General features: G+C 47.0%; 1 protein-coding gene across 1 annotated transcript in view; it reads right to left on the bottom strand.

Moving 5' to 3' along the window:
- Window positions 1-25,638, bottom strand: part of SLC4A9 (solute carrier family 4 member 9) — an 890,846-nt gene that overhangs the window by 257,643 nt on the left and 607,565 nt on the right. The window contains exons 12-13 of the mRNA XM_075344573.1: window positions 24,901-24,950; window positions 14,682-14,864 (exon numbers count right to left, since the gene is read on the bottom strand). Of these exons, the coding sequence (XP_075200688.1) occupies window positions 14,682-14,864; window positions 24,901-24,950 (233 nt within the window). The remainder of the gene's footprint in view (window positions 1-14,681; window positions 14,865-24,900; window positions 24,951-25,638) is intronic.

Here is a 25,638-nt window from a genome sequence, read left to right as displayed (position 1 = left end):
AATTGCATCTTGACTATATATAAATATTTTAAGAAAACAAGTATATCAAAATTTAAACCATGCAGTCAGTAGCAGGTTAAAACATGTGTAAATATTTAACACCCATGAAAAAGAAGCCCTGTATTATAGCCTGAAGTGCTGATACAAAGTGCCAAGTGTGATGCTCTAATCACTGATTAACATAAGCCTGTTAGTATTGCACAATGTGCCCAATCAGGTTTCTCCCTGTTCAAAGTAAAGGCCCAGTCACACTAAACAACTTACGGCTATGTGCGCACACTGCGTTTTTTTGACGCTGCGTTTTTGTGCGTTTTTGGCCGCTAAAAACGCACAAAAACGCACCTGCGTCGAAAAAACGCGGCAAAAAACGCACGCGTTTTACCGCGATTTGGTGCGTTTTTTTGCTGTGTTTTGCTGCGTTTTTGCTCACTGCGTCCTTATGCGTTTTTTATCAGTGAACGAAAAAAAAAAGGTCTGATGTCATTTCCTTCTTCAATGTGTTCTTCATTCTCCACTAGTGTATGCAGAAGAGCAGACAGCTGCAGAACTACAAGGCTCAGCATACTCCATCCAATAGTGTATGGAGGAGAGCAGACAGCAGCTGCAGAACTACAAGGCTCAGCATGCTCCATCCAGGACTGTATGCTTGAGAGAGAGTCAGGGGGAGCAGACCTACAAGGCTCAGCATCCTCCATCCAATAGTGTATGCATGAGAGCAGACAGCAGCTGTCGAACTACAAGGCTCAGCATCCTCCTTCCAGGACAGTATGCAGGATTTCTTTGCCCCCCCAAACAAAAAAATGACGTGGGCTTCGCCATATTTTTGTATGCTAGCCGGGTACAGCAGGCAGGTACGGACTGCCCCCAACCCCCAGCTGCCTATTTGTACCCGGCTGGGAACCAAAAATATAGGGAAGCCCTTTTTTTTAAATTATTTCATGAATTTCATGAAATAATTTTAAAAAAAAAATGACGTGAGCTTCGCCCAATTTTTGAGTCCAGCCAGGTACAACTAGGCAGCTGGGGATTGGAATCCACAGTGCAGGGTGCCCATGCTTTCTGGGTACCCCCGCTGTGAATTGCAGTCCCGCAGCCACTCCAGAAAATGGCGCTTTCATAGAAGCGCCATCTTCTGGCGCTGTATCCAACTCTTCCAGCTGCCCTGATGCCGGGTGGCTCGCCGGGTAATAATGGGGTTAGGGCTAGCTGTATAGCTGGCCCTAAGCCCGAAATTCATGGTGTCACGCCAATATTAGACATGGCCACCATGAATTTCTAGTAAAGATAAAAAAAAAACACAACACACAGAAAAATATTTTTATTAGAAATAAAACACAACACAATTAGTGACTCCATCTTTATTGAAATAAAGAACCCCCCTCTGCAGTAATCCTGGGTCAGGGTCCCGCGCCGTCCAATCCGGATCCAATATCATCTGATCGGTTTGCTGGAAGGCAACGTGATCAGATGATGTGTCAGGTTCAAGTGCCTGAATCCCATCACACATCAGCTGATTGTAAAAAAGCAGATTATACAATCAGCAGAGGCAACGGTGCAAAAGAAAAATAAAAAAAATAATACTCACTTATGTGCTGAATACCGGCAGCTCCTGGAGCAATGGGGCGGGAGTCTGATCCTGTCCGATCGCTGCAGCAGCTGCCGGTAATCAGGGATGAAGTCTCCTGATGCATCCGCTGATACCGGCCGGGCGCCCGCGTCACCGCGATACTTACGATCACCTGATGCGTCAGGTGACTGCATCAGGTGATCCATCGCCAGGTCCTGCATCCATCGGAGGTTTCCCGGCCGTCTGCACACAGCCGGAGCGGGGGTGGCGATACCATGAGAGGAGCTGGGAGCGGGCATGGCACCGGGAGGCTGCAGACAGGTGAGTATAACTTTTTTTTTTTTCTACTGTTAACTTTTGTTTTCGCAGCCGCTTCCACCTCCCGCCCAGACATGGCGCCGCACGGCAGCATACATGCACAGGACCGGAGGTGGAAGCAGCGGTGACGGTACCGGGAGGATTCACGCTTCTGTATATACTGACAGAAGGAATCCTCTTCCTGTACACGTCACTTTACTACCCACCTCCTGCGTTTATAGCTGCGTTTTTGGTCTTAGAAACGCACCAAAACGCATCAAAACGCAGCTATTTGCATTTGTCATTGCGTCTTTCAACATCCCATTGAACTCAATGGATGAAAAGCGCAGTGAAAAACGCGGGAATAATTGACATGCTGCGTTTTTGTGGCACCACAAAAACGCAGCTGAAAAAAAACAGATGTGTGTGGACAGCAAAAATGAAAACTCATAGACTTTGCTGGGGAAGCAAAGTCCTGCAGTTTTGAGGCCAAAAACGCACCCGAAAAACGCGCAAAAAGGCCGCGAAAAACGCACTGTGCGCACATAGCCTAACAGCGATCCCAACAACGATACCACCTGATAGGGATCGCTGGTAAGTTGCTACGAGGTCGCTGGTGAGATTTCACACTAAGCGACGCTCCAGCGATCCCACCAGCAACCTGACCTGGCAGGGATCACTTGAGCGTCGTTACACAAGTTGCTGGTGAGCTTACCAGCAACCAGTGACCAGCCCCCAGCCAGCAGCGCCGCGTGGAAGCGATGCTGCGCTTTGTAACTAAGGTAAATATCGGGTAACAAACCCGATATTTACCTTGGTTACCAGCGCACACCGCTTAGCGCTGGCTCCCTGCACACCTAGCCACAGTACACATCGGGTTAATTACCCGATGTGTACTCTGCTACGTGTGCAGGCAGCAGGAGCCGGCTTCTGTGGAGGCTGGTAACCACGGTAAACATCGGGTAACCAAGAAGCCCTTACCTTGGTTACCCGATATTTACCTTCGTTACCAGCGTCCCCGCTCTCACGTTGTCAGTGCTGGCTCCCTGCTCCCTGCACACAGCCAGACTACACATAGGGTAATTAACCCGATGTGTACTGTGGCTACGTGTGCAGAGAGCAGGGAGCCGGCACTGGCAGCATGAGAGCGGGGACGCTGGTAACGAAGGTAAATATTGGGTAACCAAGGTAAGGGCTTCTTGGTTACCCGATGTTTACCGTGGTTACCAGCCTCTGCAGAAGCCGGCTCCTGCTGCCTGCACATTTAGTTGTTGCTCTGTCGCTGTCACACACAGTGATGTGTGCTTCACAGCGGGAGAGCAACAATTAAAAAATGGCCCAGGACATTCAGCAACAACCAACGACCTCACAGCAGGGGACAGGTTGTTGCTGGATGTCACACACAGCAACATCGCTAGCAACATCGCTGTTACGTCACAAAAGTTGTTCGTTAGCAGCGATGTTGCTAGCGACGTTGCTTAAGGGGTGTCACACACAGCGACAACAACAACGACGTCGCTGCTACGTCACCATTTTCTGTGACGTTGCAGCGACGTCCCGTCGCTGTCGCTGTGTGTGACATCCAGCAACGAGCTGGCCCCTGCTGTGAGGTCGCCGCTCGTTGCTGAATGGTCAGCTTCATTTTTTGGTCGTCGCTCTCCCGCTGTGACGCACAGATCGCTGTGTGTAACAGCGAGAGAGCGACGAAATGAAGCGAGCAGGGAGCAGGAGCCGGCATCTGGCAGCTGCGGTAAGCTGTAACCAAGGTAAACATCGGATAACCAAGGTGGTTACCCGATATTTACCTTCGTTACCAGCCTCCGCCGCCCTCACCCTGCCAGCACCGGCTCCTGCTCTCTGCACATGTAGCTGCAGTACACATCGTGTAATTAACCCGATGTGTACTGTAGCTAGGAGAGCAAGGAGCCAGCGCTCAGTGTGCGCGGCTCCCTGCTCTCTGCACATGTTGCAGCACAGCGACGCGTGTCGTTATGATCGCTGCTTCGGCTGCTGTGTTTGACAGCTAAGCAGCGATCATAACAGCGACTTACAAGGTCGCTGCTACGTCACAGAAAATGGTGACGTAACAGCGACGTCGTTGTCGCTGTCGTTTAGTGTGACCCCAGCTTTAGTGTGATGTGGCCTTAACGGACCTCAGCCATATTCATTAAATAGTTAAAGGAGGCATAAGAAGCAGACTGCACAATACTTACAAGAGACTCACTCCACGTCCCGTCACCCCAACATATGTTTAGCCTTTTCTTCTTCGGGGGCGTCCAGAAGAAAAGGCGCAACATATGTTGGGGTGACGGGACGTGGAGTGAGTCTCTTGTAAGTATTGTGCAGTCTGCTTCTCAAATCAAATCAAATCAAATAAGCTTTATTGGCAAGACCAAATACAAATTAGTTTTGCTAAAGCAAGTGTACATTAGGGACTGGGGCTGTGGGGATGGTGGGTGGGGACTGTAGGAAGGATGGATGGGGCACATCCATGGTGGGGACTGTGGGGGGCACTTCTAGGATGGGGGCTATGGAAGTCCATGGCTTATGATGGGGCATGTCCAGGGTGGGCACTGTAGTAACGGTGGATGGGGCATATCCAGGGTGGGGATTGGGGGGCCACATCTGGGATGGGGGGCTATGGAAGTCCATGACTTATCATAGTTCTCTTTCTCGAAGTCTATGACATTCGCTCACATACCACGCTGCTATCTCCACTGCGCTCTCTTCTTCCCCCAGCAGGATATATATTTTATCTTCCTCCTTCATGGAGCTGAAATCCGGGAAGAGATGGGAGAGTATCCTGAAGTGAGTGTCCCTCACTGCTGAGTACTTGGTGCAGTGTAGCAGGAAGTGGGTTTCATCCTCCAGGGCCTCCAGGTCACAGTGTTGGCACAGTCTGTCCTCCCTGGGCTTGTAGCTCTGCTTATGTCGGCCGGATTCGATGGCTAGACTGTGGGCACTGAGTCTATATCGGCTCAGGGTCCTGCGGTCTCTGGGATCCGGGAGTTTTTCCAGATATAGGGCCAGTCTGTAGTCTCTCTGTAGTCTCTGGTACGTGGTCAGTTTCTGTGAGGTGTTGATGTCGGTCCTCCAGTCATTGACATACTTCTCCTGGCCCTCGTCTACCATCTTCCTGATTCTGGTTCTTGTCAGGCTGCTGTGATTGGTTATTTTGTCCAGTTGGGTTTGGGAGAGCTGTGCCAGGGGTCCTAGTTCATCTGGCCCACGTATATATATCAGAGCTTTGTGGTGATGGGAGCTTGGATTGCTACTCTGTAGGTGAGCCTGAAATGATAGTGACCTCTTCAGAGCTGCTAGGTGTAGAGGGAATCTGCCCAGCTCAGCTCGACAGGCACTGTTGGAGGTGCTTCGATGGACCTGGAGAAAGTGCTTACAGAATTCCAGGTGGAATATTTCTGTTGGGCTTGAATCCCACCTTGACCAATCTGGGTAAGTGTGAGGGCCCCAGACTTCGCTGCCATACAGGAGGATTGGGTCAATGATGAAATCGAAGATTTTTAGCCAGACCCTCACTGGTGTCTTCAGATGATACAATTTCCTTCGGATGGCATAAAAGGTTTTGCAGGCCTTGTTTTTCAGGGTCTCTATGGCTTGTTTGAAACTCCCTGACTGGTGAATTTCCAGGCCCAAGTAGGTGTATTTGTCTGTTCCTGTTAGAGTGCAGCCGTTTAGGACAAATGAAGGATGCTGGTCAAATCTTCTTTTTCTCTTCTGGAACACCATGATGTTGGTTTTCTTTAGATTGATTGGTAGTGCCCATGTGGAGCTGAATTTCTCCAAAATTTGTAGGTTGTCTTGGAGACCTTTCTCGGTTGGTGACACCAGCAGTAGGTCATCTGCATAGAGCAAGAATTTCACCTGGGCATCATGGAGTGTGAGACTGGAGCAGTTGAAGATTCTAGAGCAGTAGCCAGCTCATTGATGTAAATATTGAAGAGCGTTGGACTTAGGCTGCAGCCCTGTCTCTCCTCGGCTCTGCTGGAAATAAGCCGTTCTTCTACCGTTCACACTCACACTGCAGAGGTTCTCGGTGTAGGAGCTTTTGATGACATCGTAGGTCTTTCCTCCTATTCCGCTTTCCAGCAGTTTCAAGAACAAGCCCGGGTGCCACACTGAGTCAAAGGCCTTTTTAAAGTCTACAAAGCAGGCGTATATCTTCCCATGCTTTATATTATCGACGTGGCTCTGAATGAGACTATGCAGGGTGTAGATGTGGTCCGTGGTGCGGTGGTTTGGCACGAACCCTGCTTGGCTTTTGCTCAGGACATTGTGCTCGGTAAGGAAACTGATGATCCTTTTGTTTAGGATGCTGTTGAACAGTTTTCCCAAGTTACTGCTGACACATATGCCTCTGTAGTTGGCAGGGTCATACCTGTCCCCACTCTTTTGGATCGGTGTAGTGAGTCCTTGGTTCCAGGTACGAGGGAAGTAACCACCACTCAGCACAATGTTGAACAGTTTAACCATTGCAGCTTGAATTTCTGGTGGGCTGTACATTATGTGTAATGTTCTAGTTGAAGCTTATCCTTATTGGGGAAATAATATTTGTATGGGCACTTTTTTGATGAAATTCACTTTTTAAATTAGCAGAGAAGAGAAGCCTTTCACACGCAGAGGTGTTCTGTCCTTTGTAAACAGCTTGTATGATCCCCCGGGATTTGTAGCTCCTGTGACCATCCAAGGTAAAATGATGTTAAGAGACTTCACCCAAGATACATCTGATTGGGATGACCTCCTTCCAATGGAGAAAAGAGACCTATGTGCAGACTGGAATAATTCTCTTGAAGCCTTCAGGTGAGACAACCATATGCTTCTGTGCCATTAACAGAAGTCAAATTGCAAAGACTTTGTATCTTCTGTGATGCCTCAGTCAAAGCAATTGCAGCAGTGGCATAGCTAAAAATTGTAGATGTCAAGGACCAATGCAACATAGGGTTTTTCATGAATCGCACAAAACTGGTGCCTCTCCGTGAACTTACGATACCCAGACTGGAACTCTGTGCTGCTGTGCTTGCAGTTGAGTTGGCCGAACTTATCTCAACAGGAATGAGCCTAGAGATCAAGGATGCTGAATTCTACACTGACAGCAAGGTAGTACTAGGGTATATTTGCAATGAAATTCGACGTTTCTATGTCTATGTCAGCAATCGGGTGCTAAGGATCAGGAGCTCCACCTACCCTAAATTGTGGCACTACGTATCTACACAACATAAACCTGCAGACCATGCGACCAGATCCATTGCAGCGAGCCACCTAAAGGACACAACATGGTTTTCAGGTCCTGCATTCATACATCATACAACATCCGGCACTACCGGATCAAACACGCTTCAGCTGATAGATCCAGAGGCTGATAAAGAAATCCGCCCACAGGTATCCGTTTTACGCATGGTGACTTCAGACCACCACCTCAATTCGTATCGTTTCAGCAGGTTCTCAACCTGGAGGTCACTTGTTCATGCCATTGCCTTTTTAATTCACATAGACCAGTCTTCCAAGTCAGCATCACCTGTGAGTCAAAAACCTTGCAAAGGTTGGCATCACTGCAAACATGCCCTTACCGTTCCCAACTTAGAAAGATCCAGAAATGTGATAATTCGCACCACTCAATATGAGAGTTATACTAAAGAAATAGACAACCTCACCAAAAAGCAACCCATTCCTAAGGACAGATGGAGAAAGCAGTACCTCTCGACCTTGCAGACTAGGACGAAGTGGCAACACAACAAACCAAACATCAAACCTGGTGACGTTGTACTCATGAAAGACAGCCAGTCACACCAAAACAAGTGGCCACTTGGCCTAGTCACCAGAACGTTCCCGAGCAAAGATGTAAACTTTGAGGAAGTAGAAAGTGTTTTTTTATGTTTGTAATGCTGGTATTGGTACATGACTTTTCCTAATCTGACAGCTTCTGTGTGAATGTGTGTAGATGCTATTACTTACTTTTCTTATTGGGCTGGCCACCTGATATACTTTTCTCTTCTTGCTGTGTGCTGCTAGTTAGGAATAGTGTCCAAATACCAAGTAAATTATGCATATCACATCTATTTCTATGTTGTAAATTCTTTTACCTGCAGCAAGGTGTGTCTGTCCTGACCTTATAAGAGACTGGCCAGGAATTCTCTGGTGTTATATAGGGACTGCTGCAAAGGATTGTGGAGGTTTTCCATGTGTATAAAAGGTTGCAATTAATAGCAATCTGGGTGGATAATGTTTTCTGTTTTGTGGAGCTGCAACCACCTATGTACCAGACCAATGTGATACTGCATATGGATTTACTTTTGCCTGATGATATTTTTCTTTTGCTGGAAGACAGATTCTTCTTTTAAAATAAACTCCTTCGGAAAAAATATTTGCATCTAACGGACTCTTAAAATCCCATGCTTCACAGAAACGTTCGCAAAGTCGAAGTCAAGGTGTGTAAATTCTGGGAGAATAAATTATTCCTCAGGCCAGTTGCAGAACTTGTCCTGTTGCTTTCGCCAAAAGAGCCTGTAAGTGGCATCAGTTGATGCCAGGCGGGGAGTGTTCTGCCCATTCAGGCATAAGACAATTGTCACAGTTGTTAAGTGCTAATAAAGTTATTGTTACCTTACATCAATGTTAAATGATGTTAAGCCACTAGATGGTACTCTACTTCTATAGTGTTCAGTGTTTTCCTTTGTGGGAGTGTCTTACTGCTGGGGATTTCCTGGGCATTCTAAGAGAAGTCTCCATTTTGTAAGGAAGTGTCACGTCCCCACCGGAGTCTGCTCCTGCGACCTCTGCTCCGATCGCCAGACGACGCCATGTTTCCACCATGTATAGTGCTGGTGATGGGAGAGGAGTCGGTGCCCGTGGCTCTGCAGAGCACAGGCTCCACTCATCCACTAGGCTGGGTTTCCATGGAACCTGCAGTACCACTGGCTGACTGTAGGTGGCGTGTGTCTTCCAGCTGAAGTTACCAACATTCACCTGCAGCCAATGGGAAGACACCACACCTTTCTTATTCCCCCTCCTGTCATATGACCACTTCCAGAGGTAGTTCTGTACTCCTGGCTCATGTGCTGTTTGTATTTTGATTCCTGTGTGCTGACCTTTGCTGTTGTTTGACTACCCTCCTGCCTGTCATTTTTGTACCTTGCTGCCAGTTCCGGATTTGACCTCTGCTTTGTCTCCTCACTACACCCTTGCCTGCTGATTCTGTTCCTGTTTAGCATCTCCTGTTTTTTTTTTTCTGCCTGATAACCATGGACTACAGCCTACCACAGGTAGGGATCTCTGGGGCTCTGTGTAATTCCAAATCCCTGTATAGGGGTTAAAGGGTTGCAGAGTTCTTGGGGTCCTGCTTTGTGAGCAGCTTTTCTCTAGACTCCCCTTACAGCCAGTCTAAGTCTGTGGCTCCGATCAGGCATTACATTATCTCTGGCCCACTAACACACACACACACAAAGGGGAAAAAAAATGGATCCTCTCCAAACTGTGATGGACCAGGTGCTGACCCTGTCTGGCTTGGTTCAAGGGCTTGCGCAGCAAGTGCAAGAGCTCCAGTCTGCCCAAGTTCAAGCTCCTGCAGCACCTCCCTCAGCTTTTCCCACGGCTACCAGTGACAGACACATACGGACTGAGTCCCATTATATTATTATACTTTTCTGTCCCATGTTATGCCTATACATTGACAACCAATGATAATTTTTACACACTCAATACCTTATGCCCCCCTTGATTTATTGGTAGTTGTTTTTATTGTCCATGCTATCTTGAGTATGTCTTATTCATATCAATAAAATGTATTCTTACTGCATATATACTCATTGTATCTCCTGTCTTTGTATATTGTGCGAGTAGTGCATGCACCCTGCCAGGGTACATACATACCGACAGCGTGCACACCATATGGCTCATTTATTGGGAAGTGTTCTCATAACCTCCCTCATCATGTCCAGAGTCCCGTCGACATCAAGGGAGCAGATCACGTTGGGGAGAGCATCATGGAGAGCCTGGATCTCTGAGACAATCGCTTCTAGAGCAGCAATCACACCTGAGTGAGCCCCAGGATACTCACTCAGGCGCCCAGGTACTTCCTGCAGACCCTATAAAGTTAATGTTACCTGTCTCATTGTCTCACCAGGGAAAAGCTGTGTGGTTGCAGGCCTTTATTGATTGTGGCTCTGTTGCTAATTTCATAAACTCTGATGTAGCAAAAGAGCTGGGTTTGCCTTTGCTGAGACTGAACTCTCCCATTAAAATCTCTGCAATTGATAATACCCCTCTCAATCAGGGTGTGGTTAACCTTGTAACCCCAGAGATCTCCATGCTTGTTGGGGCTCTGCATGTAGAATCAGTGTCATTTTTTGTTCTTAAGAACCTGACAGCAGCAGTAGTATTGGGTATGCCATGGCTGCGCAAACATAACCTGGTCAAAGACTGGCACCAGGGTGAGATTGGGCGCTGGAGCCCTGAGTGTCAGGAGACGTGTATATCTTTATCTATTAACCTGACTAGAGCTGAACCGGTCCTCATACCTCATGCATCCAAGGATTTTGCTGACGTGTTTTCTGTTTCTGACTCTGAAAAATTACCTCCACACAGAGATAATGACTGCCCCATAGATTTGGTCCCCAATTCTCGACTCCCCAAGGGTAGGATTTATAATCTTTCTGGTCCAGAATGTCAGGCCATGAAAGATTATATAGCAGACAGTCTGCAGAGAGGGTATATCAGACCATCCAGGTTGCCAGTCGGTGCTGGATTGTTTTTTGTGGAGAAAAAAGATGGTGGCCTCAGGCCTTGTATTGACTACCATGAACTTAACGCTATCACTGTAAAGAATCAGTACCCTCTGCCACTAATCCCCGATCTCTTTAACTAGCTCACAGGAACCCGGTACTTCACGAAGCTGGATCTCAGGGGTGCATATAGCCTAATCCGCATTAGAGAAGGAGATGAGTGGAAAATGGCATTTAACACTCCTGAGGGACACTATGAGTACCTGGTAATGCCTTTTGGATTAAGTAATGCGCCGGCTGTCTTTCAGAACTTTGTTAATGACATTTTCAGAGATATCTGTGGTCAGTATGTAGTGGTCTATCTGGATGACATTCTGATTTATTCTCCTGATGGTAAGTCACATGTCAAACATGTATGCACTATACTCCAGAGACTCAGGAGAACTCCCTGTTTGCTAAGTATGAAAAATGTGTTTTTTTTGTTGATAAGGTTAATTTGCTGGGTTATATATTGTCTGCAGAAGGCTTCCGCATGGATCCCTCTAAGCTACAGCCGATTAAGGAGTGGGTACAACCCAAGTCTCTGAAAGCCTGGCAGCATTTCCTTGGGTTTGCAAATTATTATCGCAAATTTATTAGGGATTTTTCCAAGATTGCCAAACCCCTCACTGATTTGACTAAAAAGGGGGCTGATGTGGTTAATTGGAAGCCAGAGGCGATCCATGCCTTCTCTAAATTAAAACACTGTTTTTCCTCAGACCCTATTCTGGTTCAGCCTGACCTGATGCATTCATTTAGTGTCGCTGTCCAGTTGTGCGCGTTTCTTCAGAAGTGTCTTTAGTTCCATAAAGATGCGGTACATTCTGGTATCCTCCATTTTGATACAAGTAAAATATATCTTTGTACCGTGTTAGCCAGTAGAGATAAGATTATCTCTACTGGCTAACACGGTACAAAGATATATTTTACTTGTATCATTCATTTAGTGTAGAAGTCGATGCATCCGAAATTGGAGTGGGGGCGGTGCTATCACAAGGTACTCCGTCTCTCACTCAACTTCGTCCTTGTGCCTTCTTTTCCCGCAAATTTTCTCCCACCGAGAGAAACTATGATATCGGTAATCGTGAGCTGTTGGCCATTAAATGGGCTTTTCAGGAATGGCGCCACTTCCTCGAGGGGGCCAAACATAAGGTCACAGTCATCACAAACCATAAGAACCTCACTTATCTGGAATCTGCTAAGAGACTCAATCCTAGGCAAGCTAGGTGGGCATTGTTCTTCTCCAGGTTTGATTTTGTGGTGACGTTTCGGCCCGGTACCAAGAACACAAGAGCTGATGCACTTTCCTGTAGCTTCTGTCCCTCTCAGTTAGAAAACATCGAACCAGTCCCTATGTTAGCTAAGGGCATTGTTGTATCATCGGTATCCATAGATTTGATAGAACAAATCCGTCATGCCCGAGACCAGGCCCCTGAAACCATTCCTGACCGTAAACTGTTTGTCGCTCCCCCACTTTGTGTACGGGTACTTCAGGAGTCCTATAATTCTGTCCTTGCAGGTCACCCTGGTATAGGCAATACCCTCCGACTTGTAACTAGGAGCTTTTGGTGGCCAACCATAGCAAAGGACTGTAAGGAATACGTACTGGCCTGTGAAACTTGTGCTCGAGCCAAGACACCCCATACCCATCCCGCTGGATTTCTCCAGTCCCTACCTATTCCAGAAAGTCCTTGGACCCAACTCCCCATGGACTTCATTACTGACCTTGCACCCTCAGAAGGGAAGACTTGTATCTGGGTAGTAGTGGATAGATTCAGTAAACAGTGTCATTTTGTTCCATTGTCCGGTTTACCTAATTCTGAAACGCTTAGCAGGTTGTTCATTAGGCATATTGTGCGGTTACACGGGGTTCCTGAAAATCTTGTTTCTGACAGAGGAACGCAGTTCGTCTCAAAATTCTGGAGGGCTTTTTGTAAAAAGATTAATATAGAGTTATATTTTTCTTCCACCTACCACCCAGAGACCAATGGTCAGACTGAACGTTCTAATCAAATCTTAGAACAATATCTCCGGTGTTATGTGTCTGATCATCAGTCTGACTGGGTGGAATATCTACCACTAGCTGAGTTTGCCATTAATAACCAGTATCAGGAGTCTTTACAGACTACCCCTTTTTTCTGCAATTTCGGGTTGCATCCACGTTTTGAGTCCTTTTCTTCCGCTATGGTGGATACTCCTGAGACTGAAAGCATTTTGAACAAATTGAAGGCTATCTGGTCTGAGGTGAAAGAGAACTTGAAGAGGGCACGGGGTGGTCAAGCCTCAGCTGCTAATAAGAGGCGTTCCAAGGGCCCAAGCCTTGGAGTTGGGGATAAGGTATGGTTGTCCACCCGTCATATTAAACTCAAGGTCTCTTCTGCTAAGCTGGGTCCCAGATTTATTGGACCTTATGAGATAGTCGAGGTCATCAATCCCACAGCTTTCCGCCTGAACCTCCCTCAGTCCTTCAAAATATCGAACGTGTTCCACAAATCCCTCAAGTTGTATCGTGTTCCCATTCACCCAGTCAGCCCCCCCCCTCCTCCTGTGGTCAAGGGTAACCTGGAGTATGAAGTACAGAGAATCCTTGACTCCCATATTGTTAGAGGGTCAGTGCAGTATCTTGTACATTGGAAGGGTTATGGCCCTGAGGAGCGATCATGGGTCTCAGCAAGTGAGATCCATGCTAAAGGTCTTGTCAGGCGATTTCACCTCCAGTTCCCTGACAAGCCGGGTTTTGAGAATCCGGTGGCCCCTCGTGGAGGAGGGGGGGTACTGTCACGTCCCCACCGGAGTCCGCTCCTGCGACTTCTGCTCCGATCGCCAGACGACGCCATGTTCCCACCATGGATAGTGCTGGTGATGGGAGAGGAGTCGGTGCCCGTGGCTCTGCAGAGCACAGGCTCCGCTCATCCACTAGGCTGGGTTTCCCTGGAACCTGCAGTACCACTGGCTGAGTGTAGATGGCATGTGTCTTACAGCTGAAGTTGCCAACATTCACCTGCAGCCAATGGGAAGACACCACACCCTTCTTATTCCCCCTCCTGTCACATGACCACTGCCAGAGATAGTTCTGCACTCCTGGCTCATGTGCTGTTTGTATTTTGATTCCTGTCTGCTGACCTTTGCTGTTGTTTGACTACCCTCATGCCTGTCGTTTTTGTACCTTGCTGCCAGTTCCGGATTTGACCTCTGCTTTGTCTCCTCACTACGCCCTTGCTTGCCGATTCTGTTCCTGTTTAGCATCTCCTGGTTTTTGACCCTGCCTGACGACCACGGACTACAGCCTACCACAGGTAGTGATCTCTGTGTAATTCCAAATCCCTGTATAGGGGTTAAAGGGTTGCAGAGTTCTTGGGGTCCTGCTTTGTGAGCGGCTTTTCTCTAGACTCCCCTTACAGCCAGTCTGAGTCTGTGGCTCCGATCAGGCATTACAGGAAGATACGTCTGAAGGAGGACGTATGTCTGTGCTCTCCTGCGCCTCTCTTGTTAAAACCCATTTTCTGCACGAAAGTATATCTGGTATGTACTACGTGTAAAAACATTATGTTGAAACCTGTTGTAGCATTGCATAAGTTGTAATGACGTATGTGATTAGACTGGATAGAAATACACATGTATATGTCTCCGTTTTGTGGAGCTTTCCCATAACGTGCATAAAGACAGAACAGATACGATAACATTCTGACAGCATGTGGTGCGAGCTGTAAGAATTCAGTCTGCAGTCACATTGAATGACTGCGCACTTTCAACAGCCCCTTTAAGTCTAATGTATGTACAACTTAAATATGAGAATCAAATCTGTAGAGGTAATTGCTTGGTGCTTTCATGGGGTTACTTACAGGATAGTTCTGTGAGCATAACACCAATTTATAAAAATGCTGAACAGAAAGAAACCATCTTTATGAGATGGCAGCACTGAATATTTTACAATATCTTGCTAGTAGTCGTATTAGTAGTCCTATTGATGCAATATTAATGAACATGAATAGTATAGAAGAAATGTTCTAATATCGATGCATAAACATTTCTATGACACTTACAGATGTAGATAAATATCTGCTTGTCTGGAAGCTTTTTAGGGATGCAGTGCAAAGAAATGTGCCCAAAAACAGAATGATTGACATTAGAAAAACATCAGGCACGTAGTTGCAGCTTTTTCCCACTAGATGTCCACCTAACTGAATACACTGTCGTTGGGTCAGATTTATAGGATCTTGAGGATTCTATGGAGAAAAAAGTAGGTAATGAAAACCTATAATATTGATCACTACTCAATGAAGAGCCAGTACAATCATGACAATCATATAGATCACAGTGAATCATACATATACACCTACAAGGAACTACACATATGTATTTAAGACAAAAATCTTATAAATCAGAAAATAAAAGTTTAAAAACATGCACAGCAAGAAAATCAAATGTGAAGGAACAATCAAAAATGAAAAAAATCACTTCATAATCGTTATACAACAGCTTCAAATGCTCAAAGGAGTCCATCAGGAGGTGAACCATGCAATATACAATAACAATTAATGTCAAAAATGACAAATTAATGAAAAAAAATATTTCATAGAACATACATTCTGATGAACACCATGATCATGATCATAATCACAAATCTGAGGATGTAAACATTGAAAAGTTGATCCAAACAAAAGGAACACCCTGCTTAGTGGAACAGCATGAAGGTGAAAATTATGGGTATAATACACTAATGGTCAATGGTAAGATATATATACTATATGATGAGGAGTGTCAGGAAATGTAAACACAAATAGGTAATGCCATAGTAAAACTCCTAATGGAAAAATATAGGCAAAAAATCAAATAAGAAAGTCCTGACTAGAGATGAGCGAACCAGCCGCGGTTCGGCTCAAGCTTGGTTCGTCGAACACAGCCGTTCACTAACGGAGATCACCGTTGCCATAGCAACGCGCTTGTCGGTGGTGACGTCACCGCAGCTTCTGGTCACACACTGAGTGATTACTGCACGGGGGGAAAAGCAGCGTTCTTCCTCCCATGCAGCGCTGCTGTTGATTGAGCAAAGCTGCATGTGTTGAAGGAGAAAGAAGACAGAAGAGCTGGATCGTGGAGGGCTGACAGGGAGTAATAAACATGGAGTCTCTAAGTGTGTCTGTGTATTTCTTTCTATTAAAGTATTTTTTCTCTGTGTGGTGTCGGTTTTTTTTAACCCTTTATTGGAGATTCTTAATGGCCGGGTCAAGCTTGCCTGACATTAAGAATCTCTGGCTTAATACTAGTTAGTAAAACAAAGCTAGTATTAACTCATTATTATTACCCAACAAGCCACCCGGGTCCAGGGCTGTTGGAAGAGTTGGATACAGCGCCAGATGATGGCGCTTCTATGAAAGCACCATTTTCTGGGGCGGCTGCGGACTGCAATTCGCAGCAGAGGCGCCCAGAAACCTCGGGCTAACCTGTGCTGTGGATTCCAATCCCCAGCTGCCTGTTGTACCCGGCTGGACACAAAAATGGGGCGAAGCCCACGTCAGGTTTTTTTTTAATTATTTCATGAAATTCATGAAATAATTAAAAAAAGGGCTTCCCTATATTTTTAGTTCACATCCGGGTACAAATAGGCAGCTGGGGGTTGGGGGCAGCTGTACCTGCCTGCTGTACCTGGCTAGCATACAAAAATATGGCGAAGCCCACGTCATTTTTTTTTTTAGTTTTTTGGCAAAAAAAATGCTTCCCTGGATTTTCCATTGCCAGTGAAGGTAACACCAAGCAGTGGGGGTTAGCAGCCAGTAGCTGCTCGGATTACCCTCAGCTAGCAATACAAAAAATGCAGCGGGAGCCCATATATATTTTTTTTAATTATTTATTTAATAACTAAAAAAAAAGGGCTTGCCTGTATTTTGATTGCCTGACGTGACAGTACTGTAAAAATAAATCATTAAAAAAATGACGTAGCACTCCGAAGTATTTTTGATTCACAGCGCAGATAAAGCAGACAGCTACGGGATGCCACCCCCATCTGCTTAGTATTACCTTGGCTGGCAATCAAAATACAGGGAAGCCCATTAATTTTTTTATTTAAAAAAATAGTTTAAAAAAAAATGACGTGGGGTCTCCCCATTTTTGATAGCCAGCTTGGGTAAAGCAGATGGCTGTAGCCTGAAAACCACAGCTGGAAGCTTTACCGTGGTTGGGGATCCAATGTGGAGGTCACCCCAGGCTCTTTTTTTATAATTATTTTATAAATAATAATAATTACAAAAAAAAAGTAGGATCCCCCCCAAATTGGATCACCAGCCAAGGTAAAGCGGACAGCTGTGGTCTGGTATTCTCCGGGTGGGAAGGTCCATAGTTATTGGCCCTTCACAGCCTAAAAATAGCAGGCTGCAGGTGCCCCAGAAGTGGCGCATCCACTAGATGCGCCAATCCTGGCGCTTCATCCCAGCTCATCCCGTGCCCTGGTGCAGTGGCAAACGGGGTAATAAATGGGGTTGATACTAGCTGTAAGGTCACCTGACATCAAGCCCAGCAGTTTGTGATGTCATGGCGTCTATCAGATACCCGACATCACAAACTGTCAGTGCTAACAAAAAGAATAGACAAAAAAAATGTATTTGAAAAAACACTCCCCAAAACATTCCCTCTTTCACCAATTTATTGTAAGGGAAAAAAAATAAGGGGGTCCCATGATGACTCTGGATTGTCTAGAATATGGGAGTTTCTAGGAGTGCAGACCCGCCATGTGAGGAGTGTGGGTGCAATGAATCTGCACCCACTCTCCCCGGGTTCACAGCAGCAGAGTCCATGTTGTAACTGTTGCTACCAAAGCTGCAATGCCCTGCTCATGAGGTAAGGGCATGCCTAATCAGGAGAACTATTCTACGTTTCCAAATATTGGTATTTGCTGATATTATTGCTATTCCACCTACTATATATTGGGGATAGGATCTTGGAGATGGAATACCCCTTTAAGTACAGTTATCCAGCTGAATGAATACTAAACAACAGAGCTCGCTATTTTGACATGTTTTCTTGTGGTGTATAATGGACTCTCATGTTTGGTAGTCGTTCAGCAGGGCAACTATAAAATCAAATACCTCCATTTGGAAATGTAGTATAGCTCTCCTGATTAACTATGTTCCTTACCTCATGAGCAGGGCATTGCAGTAGCTTACAGATGCATGGTTACCACCACTCACTGTGTCTGAACACAGTAAGCTGAGCTAACAGCCGCTCTGTGCATGCGGCAGCGTCTATTGTGAAGGAGGGGGCCGCGGGGGATCAACGCTGCACAGGTACCGTGGGACACCGGGGAACACCGGTGGGGTTATAGGGGGTGACCTGGCAGGGCCTGGGGAGGACTTTTCTGTCGCATGTGTCATGGCACATGCAACAGAAATTAGAGGAGTAAGGTGAATGCGGCCAGCGAGCTGCTGTGCGTGCGGCCATCTTGGATTTCCGGGAGGGGGTCGGGGGGGCACATTGGCGACACCGGGGGACCGGAGGGGATCGGGGAGGAGATTTATCTCCCATCTGACATGTTTGTTCATGCCAGATGGGAGATAAATAATTTTTTAACGGCGCTGTCATTTACTTAAGGGGGCTTTACACGCTACGACATCGCTAATGCGAACTCGTTGGGGTCACGGAATTGGTGACGCACATCCGGCCGCATTAGCTATGCCGTTGCGTGTGACACCGATGAGCGATTTTGCATCATTGCAAAAACGTGCAAAATCGCTCATCGGTGACATGGGGCTCCATTCTCAAAAATCGTTACTGCAGCAGTAACGAGGTTGTTCCTCGTTCCTGTGGCAGCACACATCGCTCCGTGTGACACCGCAGGAACGAGGAAGCTCTCCAGTCCTTACCTGCCTCCCGGCCGCTATGCAGAAGGAAGGAGGTGGGCGGGATGTTACGTCCCGCTCAGCTCCATCCCTCCGCTGCTATTGGGCGGCCGCTCAGTGACGTCGCTGTGACGCCGCATGGACCGCACCCTTAGAAAGGAGGCGGTTCGCCGGTCACAGCGACGTGGCCGGGCAGGTAAGTTTGCGTGACGGGTCTGGGCGATGTTGTGCGGCACGGGCAGCGATTTGCCCGTGTCGCACAACAGATGGGGGCGGGTACCCACACTAGCGATATCGGGACCGATATCGCAGTGTGTAAAGCCCGCTTAAAACGTGATCATCGGTATACGGTGTATACCGGTGATCACGTTAGCGGGGACCGGAAAAAACGGCCTGAATCATGATCTCCAGGGTCTCAGCTAACCCCTGAAACCCCAGAGATTTTCTGACACTGGGGGGCGCTATTCACTTATTTCTGCCTGCTGTTTATAAGCGGCAGACCAAAATAAGGCTACATTCACACAACCGATCCGTTTTTGCGGTCAGCAAAAAAACGGTCTGTTTTTTTCACGGGTGCATCCATGTGGCATCCGTTTACGGTCCATATGTCATCCGTTTGTCATCCGTGTGCCTTCTGTTTTTTTTGCGTACTGCAAAAAAACTGAAGGAGGGAAAATACATACATTTACCCAGGATCCATAGCTTCAACCTACATGAGGCGGTCAGATGTTCACTGCAATGTCATTTTCTACTGCTTTTCACAGCGTAGAGCGCTCTGGTGATTTTCCTGTGCTTGTACACTTCATATCAGTCTTTTCTGTCATTATAATGGCAGAAAGACACATAATGTCCCACTCTCCTGCATTTTGTAATTTTGCACCCTTTGGTGCCTTTCATGCTTAGCCTTGTATTAAACCAAAAAAATTTAAAAAAAAATGACGTGGGGTTCCTCCTATTTTTGATAGCCAGCTAGGGTAAAGCAGACGGCTGCAGCCTGCAGACCACAGCTGGCAGCTTCACCTTGGCTGGTAATCCAAAACTGAGGGCACCCCACTGTTTTCATCTCGTGGCTCTCCTGAGGCAAGGACTGAGGCAGTCTCCCATTCCTTGCCTGCCATGAGCACTCCTGCTCAGCAGCGCTGAAGGTCTGCCAGACTGTGCAGTGTGCAGGAGATACCTTCTCAGAGAGGCAGCAGAAGGGTGACACCTAGTGGTTCTCCTGTTACAAGGAGTGAAGCGGTCTCCCATTCCTGGCCTGCCGCAGACTCTCCTGCTCAGCGGCCCCGAAGGTCTGCGAGGCTGCGCAATGTGCAGAGGTTTACTGCTCAGGAAAGCAGTGAGATTCCCGTTATCTCTCCACATTGTGAGACCGAGGATCCCGCCTCTATTTCCCAGAGGCAGGAGGGTGAGCATGTGCAATGCGTGGTGGGTCCTGATTCGCTCACTGACGTCACACGGCTTGATGACAAGGCTGGTGACGTGGTGAATCCTGACTGGCCAGGCTGGGACGTCGTGGACCCTGATTGGGTCAAGTCCGTCATCTCCGCCTCGCGCCCGCCCTCAGGTGGAGCTGCACCTCCTTAAAAGCTCCCCCTGCCATCATGGCGGCGCGCGACCGTCCTTCTATGTTTGGATGTCTGGCAGCGTGCTGCCACGCCACTGCTCAGGCATTACTGTCTCTTGCTGCTCCGGCAGTACCTCGTTTGCAGGCCGTGTTCCTGCCTTGCTGCTCCGGCAGTACCCCCGTCAACAGGCCGTGTTCCTGTCCCAGGTGAGCTCCTCAAGTCTCCATTGGACTCACCTGGTTATTGAAAGCACACGTGCGTGGGCACCTCTGTGCTACCCTCGTGCCATATTCTCGTGACTTCCACTGGCACACGTGCGTGGGCACCTCTGTGCTTCCCCGTGCAACAGGTACACCGAGCCGTGAGATCTGTGCCATACAACCCTCACGGTTTAGGGCAGATCGGTGTACATAGATCGTCTGTGACATTCCAGACGATCGCTAGCAGCAACCCGCTCACTTTTCACCCACCATAGCGGCGGTCCCTTACACCGCACAGTGGACCTTGACCGGCGGAAGCAGTCCATTTCCCATCTTGGCACGCTTCCCCGGGTCCCCCTCGTAACACCCCACGCTGTTATTTTAAATTAAATAAATAATTTTAAAAAAAAAACACGTAGGGGTCCCCCCAAAATTGGATCACCAGCCAAGGTAAAGCAGACAGCTGGGGTCTGATATTCTCAGACTAGGGAGGTCCATGGTTATTGGACTCTCACCAGCCTAAAAATAGCAGGCCATTGTAACCCCAGAAGTGGCGCATCCATTAGATGCGCCAATCCTAGCATTTTGCCCCAACTCATCCCGTTGCCCTGGTGCGGTGGCAAACGGGGTAATATATGGGGTTAATACCAGATGTGTAATGTCACCTGGCATCAAGCCCTGGAGTTCGTGATGTCACGCGTCTATCAGATACCCAACATCACCAACCCAGTCAGTAATAAAAAAAAAATAGACGACAAACACATTTTTATTGGAAAAAACACTCCCCAAAGCATTCCCTCTTTCATCAATTTATTAGAAAGAAAAACAAATCCAGGGCTGGTGTAATCCAATAAGGCGTTCCCACAGCAATCCATACCATAGTCACTGTCCCAGTCAATGAATAACAGAATGTTCCCCATTGTCTGGGAGAGCAGTGCAGTGACCTGAGCTAACATCCATAGGTCAGCCCAGGTCACTGTAGGGGATGACAAGCGTTGCTGTCAGGAGGAGGTACATTACCTGCGGTGACGATATCCTGCACTGCTGACAGCAGACCTGTCACTGACTTCTATGCCCGCCGCGTTCACAGCCAAGTATCGCGAGAGCCTGTGACGTCACTGCTAGTGACAGTCTCGGCTCCGCAGCTGGAGGAAATGTGAAGCGGCGGCCATGGAAGACAGTGACAGCGCTTAGGTCGGGAGGGCAGGACTTCATCATCGCAGGTAAGCCGAGTGGGGCCATGTGTGCGGAGTGCAAGGTGGGCGGTGCAAAGCAGGGTAATGTGTGCGGGTGCGAGAATGGGCGGAGCTGAGTGGCGCCATGTGTGCGGGTGCGAGGTGGGCGGAGCTGAGTGGGGCCATGTGTGCAGAGTGCGAGGTGGGCGGAGCCTAGCGGGGTAATGTGTGCGGGTGCGAGGTGGGTGGAGTTGAGCAGGGTAATGTGTGCGGATGCAAGGTGGGCGGAGCTGAGTGGGGCCATGTGTGTGGAGTGCGAAGTGGGTGGAGCTAAGCGGGGCCATGTGTGCGGCGTGCGAGGTGGGCAGAGCCTAGCGGGATAATGTGTGCGGATGCGAGGTGGGCGGAGCCTAGCGGGGTAATGTGTGCGGGTGCGAGGTGGGCAGAGCCTAGCGGGGTAATGTATGCGAGTGCGAGGTGGGCAGAGCTGAGCGGGGCCATGTGTGCTGGTGCGAGGTGGGCAGAGCTGAGCGGGGCCATGTGTGCGGGTGCGAGGTGGGCGGAGCCTAGCAGGGTAATGTGTGCGAGTGCAAGGTGTTCGGAGCCTAGCGGGGACATGTGTGTGGGCGGCGGAGTACGAAGTGGGTGGAGCGTAGCGGGGCCATGTGGCACTGAGGACGTCAGTGTCGTGGACTGCATGGCTGGGGACAGGTGAGTGTGAGTGTGTGTGTGTACATGCTGAGTGCAGGAGGGGGCGGAGCCGAGCGGGGAAGTGTCGGCTCCCTGCACACATAACCAGGGTAAATATCGGCTTACTAACCAAAGCGCTTTGCTTGGATACCCGATGTTTATCTTGGTTACCAGCTTACCTCAGGCTGCCAGCGATGGCTCCCTGCACACTGTAGCTGAAAAAGCAACACTTTTGCTGATCGAACCGTTCTCGAACGTAACTCGAGCTGCCGAACTTTTAGCAAAAAGCTTGAGTTCTAGTTCTATCTAGAACACCCCCCAAAATCACTCGAACCTCGAACTGACGAACCTCGAACCACGAACCGCGCTCAACTCTAGTTCTGACACACATCATCATACTTAGATGATCAACCCACAATTACATGTTGATTCTTACCACAGGCCCCCCGTGACGCGTTTCGCCGTGGCTTTATCCAAGGGCGTTTATGCTAGATGTGAGATATGGGGGGGGGGTTTATATCAGTAGCTCATTAAACCACCAATCAATCTTAGCGTGCTAATTAAAATTCAGACCAATACCCTCACTAGATCTAATGCAGCCCTTACCGCATTGGTTGCTTCAAAAAAATGCAAAGCAAATTAGAGTAAATCACATTAATAACCTTACTTGATTAGTGTAATAATGATCACACTACCGCTGGTGTCCGGAAACCAGAAGAACAGAGATATAGCTGTGCGCATGTGCAGAGCAACATAGGTAATCCTCCCCAACTGAGCATGGAACAAAAGTTCCGCTACCCGGAAGTACCAGTAAGAACAATGCACATGGTAAAGTTAAAGAAACACATTGCATTCCATCAACGCGGAAGTATCAACAAATGCCCTATACATAGTAAAAAAAGCGCCTGCGATGTAATAATACCATAGATTCTGAACTTCAAATTATTCATAACGGAACCAGACACCACTATAATTGATCAGGTAAATAAATATTGCACTGTGCCCAAAAATAAATATATAACATATATATATATATATATATATATATATATTTATTTATATATATATTTATATATACACAGTGTATATATATATATATATATATATATATATATATATATATATATAATATATTAAAAGATGAAAAAGAAAAGAACAAAAAATTTATAGTATCATGAGGATTCTATGGAGAAAAAAGTAGGTTCACACAAGGGGAAGACAAAAAATGAACGTCAAACATTGCAAAGACGCAAACATATCTAAAAACAAAATTAAAGCCCTAAAATACAAAGTAAATATAAAGTCACAGAAACTGTGTTACCCGGCAATCTCAAGACGTAGACAGCCTGGACTGCCTGCCCCGAAAGGGCTCAATGGAGGACAACATGACTAAGGAGGGATGCTAGGCCTGATGGATAGCAAGGGGTTAAGGTTCAGTGCATTTTGTGAGGGAAATTGGGAGGTGGAGTTATAGGGGGTTGTGGGGCCATTTAATTGGTCAGGGGGAGGTCAGTTGTAGTGTGAATATATAGGGCTGGGCTGTGGGGTGGGTGGTCATTTGGTACCTGCAGGCATCTGAAATCATCCCGCCCTATTTTTCGAGACTTCTTGAGATTAACATGGAGAGGCAAAGAGGATTTGACTTTGTCACAGCAGTTGGTGGAAATAAGGGGGGTATTTGAAGTTGGTGGAATGCACAAAGATCAGGGGGGAACCCAGTGCAGTAACGGGTTACCCAAGTTGGTGCAATGGTATAGTTGGTTAAGGTGGGCCCATGCTGTGCTGGGTCCCAGCGGGACATGTTAATGTGGGTCTCTGCTGGGATGGGTACCAGCGGGACATTGGTTGGGCAACACTCGACTGGGTGTCCTCGAGCCAGTGTGGTGTGACTAAGGGCACATGGTGAAGCTGGTGTTGCAATCATGTACAGTATAACAGGACTCTTCACTCCCCCCCCCCCCTTTGCTGGTGGTTATGATTTATGGAGTCATTACTATGTTTATGTGAAATGTTATTGATTGTTTGTTGTTAATACATGGGGGCTGCTGTGGTTTTTTTACATCCAATGTCACACAGTTTTTGTGTCTTATTTTAGGTTAAATTATTGGGTAAGGTGGGTTTTCTGGGGTCAGGGTTACAAGGTCAGTACGGCAAGGTAAGGCCGTCAGTCAGACTTTCCTAAGTCATGCTTCTGTCAAGTAAGAGCTGCTGCCTATCATCGGCCTCTGACTGTCATGAGATTGCCGAGGAACAAAGCATGTCATGAATAGCCACTAAAAATATGTTCATGTTTTAGGGGTTGCTCACACTGGCATATAACTCGGAGGAGTGCTAGCTGATGTTTTATCGGACAGCACTCACTCCAATGTTATACTATGGAAGAGTGCTGACCAGAACTTTTTTTCTCATGCAGATTTGTAATGAGAAATAAATTGTACGATAGACAATGTTTAGAAGATCACACGTACCTATACAAATCTACAGTCTGTGCGTGTTGGAAATATTGGACTGCACTGATGTCATCTGAATGCAGTCTGATATATGCCGAGACAGACAATTTAGAAGATGGAGAAATTAATCTCTCCATCTTCTTTATACCTGTGGTCTGATTTTCGCATGTGAGAGAATCGGATCATAGTGACTGACACTCGGCTCACAGAGTTTCAGCTGAGTGTCATTACCCAAATGAGAGAATATACGCTGGCAAGAGAATATACGCCACTGTGAGCGGACCCTTACCTGTATTCACGTTGTATTATTTTAATAAAAGAGTGCAGGAGAAATAAATATGAAACCCTACCACATAATAATGAGAATCATAGAATGTCAAATTGCTTGAAGACACATTTCCTGCAATAAACAGAAAAAAAATCAATAATAACTTGGAGACATAAGTAAATGCAACTACATTTTTATTAAATCATATATATACAGGTTGAACAGCACTTTGAAATCTATCTACAGTACAGACCGAAAATTTGGACACACCTCATTCAAAGAGTTTTCTTTATTTTCATGACTCTAAAAATTGTAGATTCACATTGAAGACATCAAAACTATGAATGAAAACATGTGGAATGAAATACTTAAAAAAGTGTGAAACAACTGAAAATATGTCTTATATTCTAGGTTCTTCAAAGTAGACACCTTTTGCTTTCATTACTACTTTGCACACTCTTGGCATTTTCTTGATGAGCTTCAAGAGGTAGTCACCAGAAATGGTTTTCCAACAGTCTTGAAGGAGTTCCCAGAAATGCTTAGCACTTGTTGGCCCTTTTGCCTTCACTCTGTGGTCCAGCTGACCCCAAACCATCTTGATTGGGTTCAGGTCTGGTGACTGTGGAAGCCAGGTCATCTGGCGTAGCACCCCATCATTCTCCTTATTAGTCAAATAGCCCTTACACAGCCTAAAGGTGTGTTTGGGGTCATTGTCCTGTTGAAAAATAAATGATGGTCCAACTAAACGCAAACCGGATGGATTAGCATGCCGCTTCAAGATGCTGTGGTAGCCATGCTGGTTTAGTATGCCTTCAATTTT

The sequence above is a fragment of the Anomaloglossus baeobatrachus genome, chromosome 4 (genome assembly GCF_048569485.1).
Source record: "Anomaloglossus baeobatrachus isolate aAnoBae1 chromosome 4, aAnoBae1.hap1, whole genome shotgun sequence".
NCBI lineage: Eukaryota > Metazoa > Chordata > Amphibia > Anura > Aromobatidae > Anomaloglossus > Anomaloglossus baeobatrachus.
This window is presented reverse-complemented; position numbering and strand designations above follow the sequence as displayed.